At 42.3% G+C, this 3796-nt stretch overlaps 1 protein-coding gene across 1 annotated transcript; it reads right to left on the bottom strand.

Moving 5' to 3' along the window:
- Positions 1–1308: 1308 nt before the first annotated feature.
- Positions 1309–3467, bottom strand: LOC148903883 (somatostatin-1B-like). Its single transcript, XM_089003495.1, has 2 exons — positions 3225–3467; positions 1309–2709 (listed from the first exon to the last, which is right to left on the bottom strand). Exons 1-2 carry the CDS (start codon positions 3330–3332, stop codon positions 2479–2481), a joined length of 339 nt encoding a protein of 112 aa, XP_088859621.1. The 5' UTR covers positions 3333–3467; the 3' UTR covers positions 1309–2478.
- Positions 3468–3796: the final 329 nt, after the last annotated feature.

Genomic DNA, 3796 nt, shown 5'->3' with positions numbered 1-3796 from the left:
GTTATATCGATATTCAAGGGAGTCCGAAAAAATATCGATATAACCGGGACTATCGATATATCCGACCCTGTTTGCATGTAATTTTCTCCGTGCGTGCATAGAAATAGTATCGATATAACCGGGACTATCGATATATCCGATATCGATATAACGAGACTTTACTGTAAATATATATATATATATATATATATATATATATATATATATATATATATATATATATATATATATATATATATAGAGAGAGAGAGAGAGAGAGAGAGAGAGAGAGAGAGAGAGAGAGAGAGAGAGAGAGAGAGAGAGAGAGAGAGAGAGAGAGAGAGAGGTCATATGCAGGTTTCTGCCAAACCGCAAGAGATTCTGTATTCAAATCTTGGCTCCGTAGGTGCAGTGGAGTTGCATTTGGATTGGATTTGCCTTTATTCATCTCGCAGTGGAGAAATTTACATTACACAGCAGTAAAGTTCATCCCACATTCCCAAAACATTCAATTTGGATGAAGACACAAAGGAAGCATGGACATGATTAGGATTCATTATTTGGGTCAATGGGTGTGATTGACTGGTAACGAGGCCTGTGTGGATGAAACGTTGAGATCAGATCAACTGCCAGTTTAAAAAGGATTCCATAATTTTTGAGAGAAAATAGCCACCCCCCGCCCAAAAATAAAATTAAAAAAATATCCCAAATAATACAGTACGGGCGATCCGGTAGTCGAGTGGTTAGCACGCCGGCTTCACAGTGCAGAGGTCGCCGCTTCGTGTCCCGCTCCGGCCTCCCTGTGTGGAGTTTGCATGTTCTCCCCGGGCCTGCGTGGGTTTTCTCCTGGCCCTCGGGTTTCCTCCCACATTCCAAAAACATGCATGGCAGGCAGATTGAACACTCCAAATTGTCCCTCGGTGTGAGTGTGACTGTTGTATGTCTTTGTGTGCCCTGCGATTGGCTGGCAACCAATTCAGGGTGTCCCAGCCTCGTGCCCGAAGACAGCTGGGATAGGCTCCAGCACCCCCCGCGACCCTAGTGAGGAATAAGCAGTATGGAAAATGGATGGATGGATAATACAGTACTGCATGAGTTTACTCCGGGTAGTCCGGGTTCCTCCCACATTGGAAAAACATACATGGCAGGCTGATTGAACACTCTAAAATGTTCCCAACATGCAAGTGTTAGCATGGATGTTTGTTTGTCTCTATGTGCTCTGAAATTGGCTGGTAACCAGTTCAGGGTGCCCCCCGAAGACGGCCAGGATAGGCTCTTGTCCGCCCCGCGACCCTTATGGGGATAAAACGGATTTAAAAAATGGATGGATGCCATTCCAGATTGTTTTTATTCAGCAGAATGATTTGACTTCAAGTGCTTAGATGTTTATTCAAGTGAGCACGAGTAACAGAATTGGCCATGAACACCACCGACAAGATTTTCAGTTACAAATCAATATCAAAATGTTTTGCTTCCAAATTCTGGACATTCACATGACACCAGAAAAGAACTCAGGAGAGCGTTTGTTTGATGACAAAACAAACGTCAAGGTGATGGGGAAGCAACTTTCCTCTTCTGATCATTGTTGACAGTCTAATTACAAACGTGGCAACATTCCGTAAACACGAAAATTGGTTATTTTCCCTCGGGCTTCACATCCTCTGATCAGTAATCGATGACCAAATGAAAATAAACTTCAGGGTTCATTGATGAGTCTTAAAACATGATTATATTTTAAAAATCGATCATCTGGACATTTACATTCATATTTGATAATGCACTTTATTAATCACATTCCTCATGGCACGGTCTCGCTGCCTTTTGCTTTGTTACTGATATGGATTTCTGGGGAAAAATTCAACAAAAAATATGCCAGAAAAACAAGTGGATTTTATGTATGGGGTGGAGGTCGTAACCATTTTTTCCATTTTCGTCAAATTAATGATTGAAATGATAAGATGGGAGTTTGGATTATTTTTTTAAATAATAGAACATACAATACCTATAAATAGCTCATAATTGATTGACAGAGCTGAATATGGAGTCTTGGAAACTATTAAATTCCATTGCTTCACTTGTTTAAACAGCGTTTTTTTAGCATCTTTGTTAGCCTATAATGCAACGATTGCTAACAACAATAAAGCGGTGATGCGTTTTGCTATCTGATGCTTCTATTTGAAAGAAAAAAAAACTTTTATCGCGTCCAAATATTACAACTGGAAAGTGGACCATGGAGTGCACTTATATCATATCTACACCAAATGAGATTAATTTTCACCCTGAAATGAAAGATGTCATATCCATAAATACATGGAAATTATGGACAAATAAATAGGCATGTAAAGACAGTACATGTGTTGTTCAAGTGACACAGTGCGTCATGCGAAGTCCATCAATGCTGCCTGGCTGACAGATGGAGGTGACGTGCACATCTGGGGGGTCCACTACAGTTCATGAGGGGCCCCGACGGAGGTTGGGCTGTTTGTTTCTTGTTTTCTGTTAGCAGGAAGTGAAGGTTTTCCAGAAGAAGTTTTTACAAGGCGCCTTACGGTCACGCTGAGGCAGCGATAGCCTGTTGTAGATGGCCCTTTGCTCCAATCGCGAATGCAGCGGGTCCTCCGGCTCCTCGGGTAACATCTCGGGAAGCATGTTGGTCTCCAAGGGCCCCTCGAGTAAGCTGGACACCAGCTTCAGGATTAGCTCTTTGCGTGGTTTGCTCAAGTCTTGTCCCTGGAGGAACAAAGGAGCGCACTGAAATTGAGTTTCCTTTCGCATGGGACAGTATATTGACTTCTTCATATTTCAAAGAGGAATTTGAACAAGGAACTGTTATGCTTTATTTGTCGTTGTCGATCAATTTGTCTGTCACTACATAAGCATCTGTTCAATATAATCAGTTTCCCTTCATCGTATGAGTCCAGATTCTTCAGAAATTGTTCAACTTGAAAATATTTGTTCACAATTCCAGAGTACACACTCATTGAACAATGTATTCATTATTCCGGTTGAAAAACTGCCTCTGAGTATAGTTGTATATTAGTTGTATAGTAGTTACGCAAAAATTTGCATTCGAGTGACAAAACAAATCCACCTTTGCAAACTACAATAACAAACATATTGGAAAATAAATATCCCTCTGACAGTGTTAATCAAAACACAGAACTTCTCCAGAAAGGCAGAATGTTGCAAGTGTTCACACATAAAAATTGGCAAATAAAAACAACACAAAAGTGCTTCCTCCTCACCCTATTCAGCTCCTGCACGAGGCTCCTGTCCTCCACGGGAAGCACGGCGGCTGCTCTAACAGTGAGCAGAGCCCCCATTGAAGCCGCTAACACCAGCAGGATCTGCATGCTGTGACTTTGGAGAGATCCTGAGCAGGAGATGGAGCAGCGGGAGTGGAAGTCGTATCGCTAAGTAGCGCGTCTGGTGGTCACCAAATTTTGGAAGTCGGAGAGATTACTGCTTCGCCTCTGTGCCCCTTTGCTGTTTTTATACGGCTGTCTGACGTGGAAGGTGGTGGGAGTATGACGGAGTGGGTATGTGTGCGTGAGTTTGGGGGGGCTTTGGGCGGGGGTGTAGGGAAGGGTCAAAACAGAACAAATGGAAGGAGTGAACAGTTAACCTTCATGATCAGGTGGATGCATTCATGTGGTCCAATTTGCTGCAGCGCATACGTCACCCACCCACCAAAAAAAAAAAAAGAATGCTTCACACAGCCATCCAAACACACAAAAAATGAATTTACAAAAAGGATCTTTCAAACATCAACAAGTGACCATAAGCTGACTTGTTGTCCATGACATGGTGCCCGTGT

This window comes from Hippocampus bargibanti, linkage group LG01 (genome assembly GCF_051943395.1).
Source record: "Hippocampus bargibanti isolate YZ-2025 linkage group LG01, ASM5194339v1, whole genome shotgun sequence".
NCBI classification, from domain to species: Eukaryota; Metazoa; Chordata; class Actinopteri; order Syngnathiformes; family Syngnathidae; genus Hippocampus; species Hippocampus bargibanti.
Note: the sequence above shows the minus strand (reverse complement) of the source record. Positions and strands in the feature narration are given on the sequence as shown.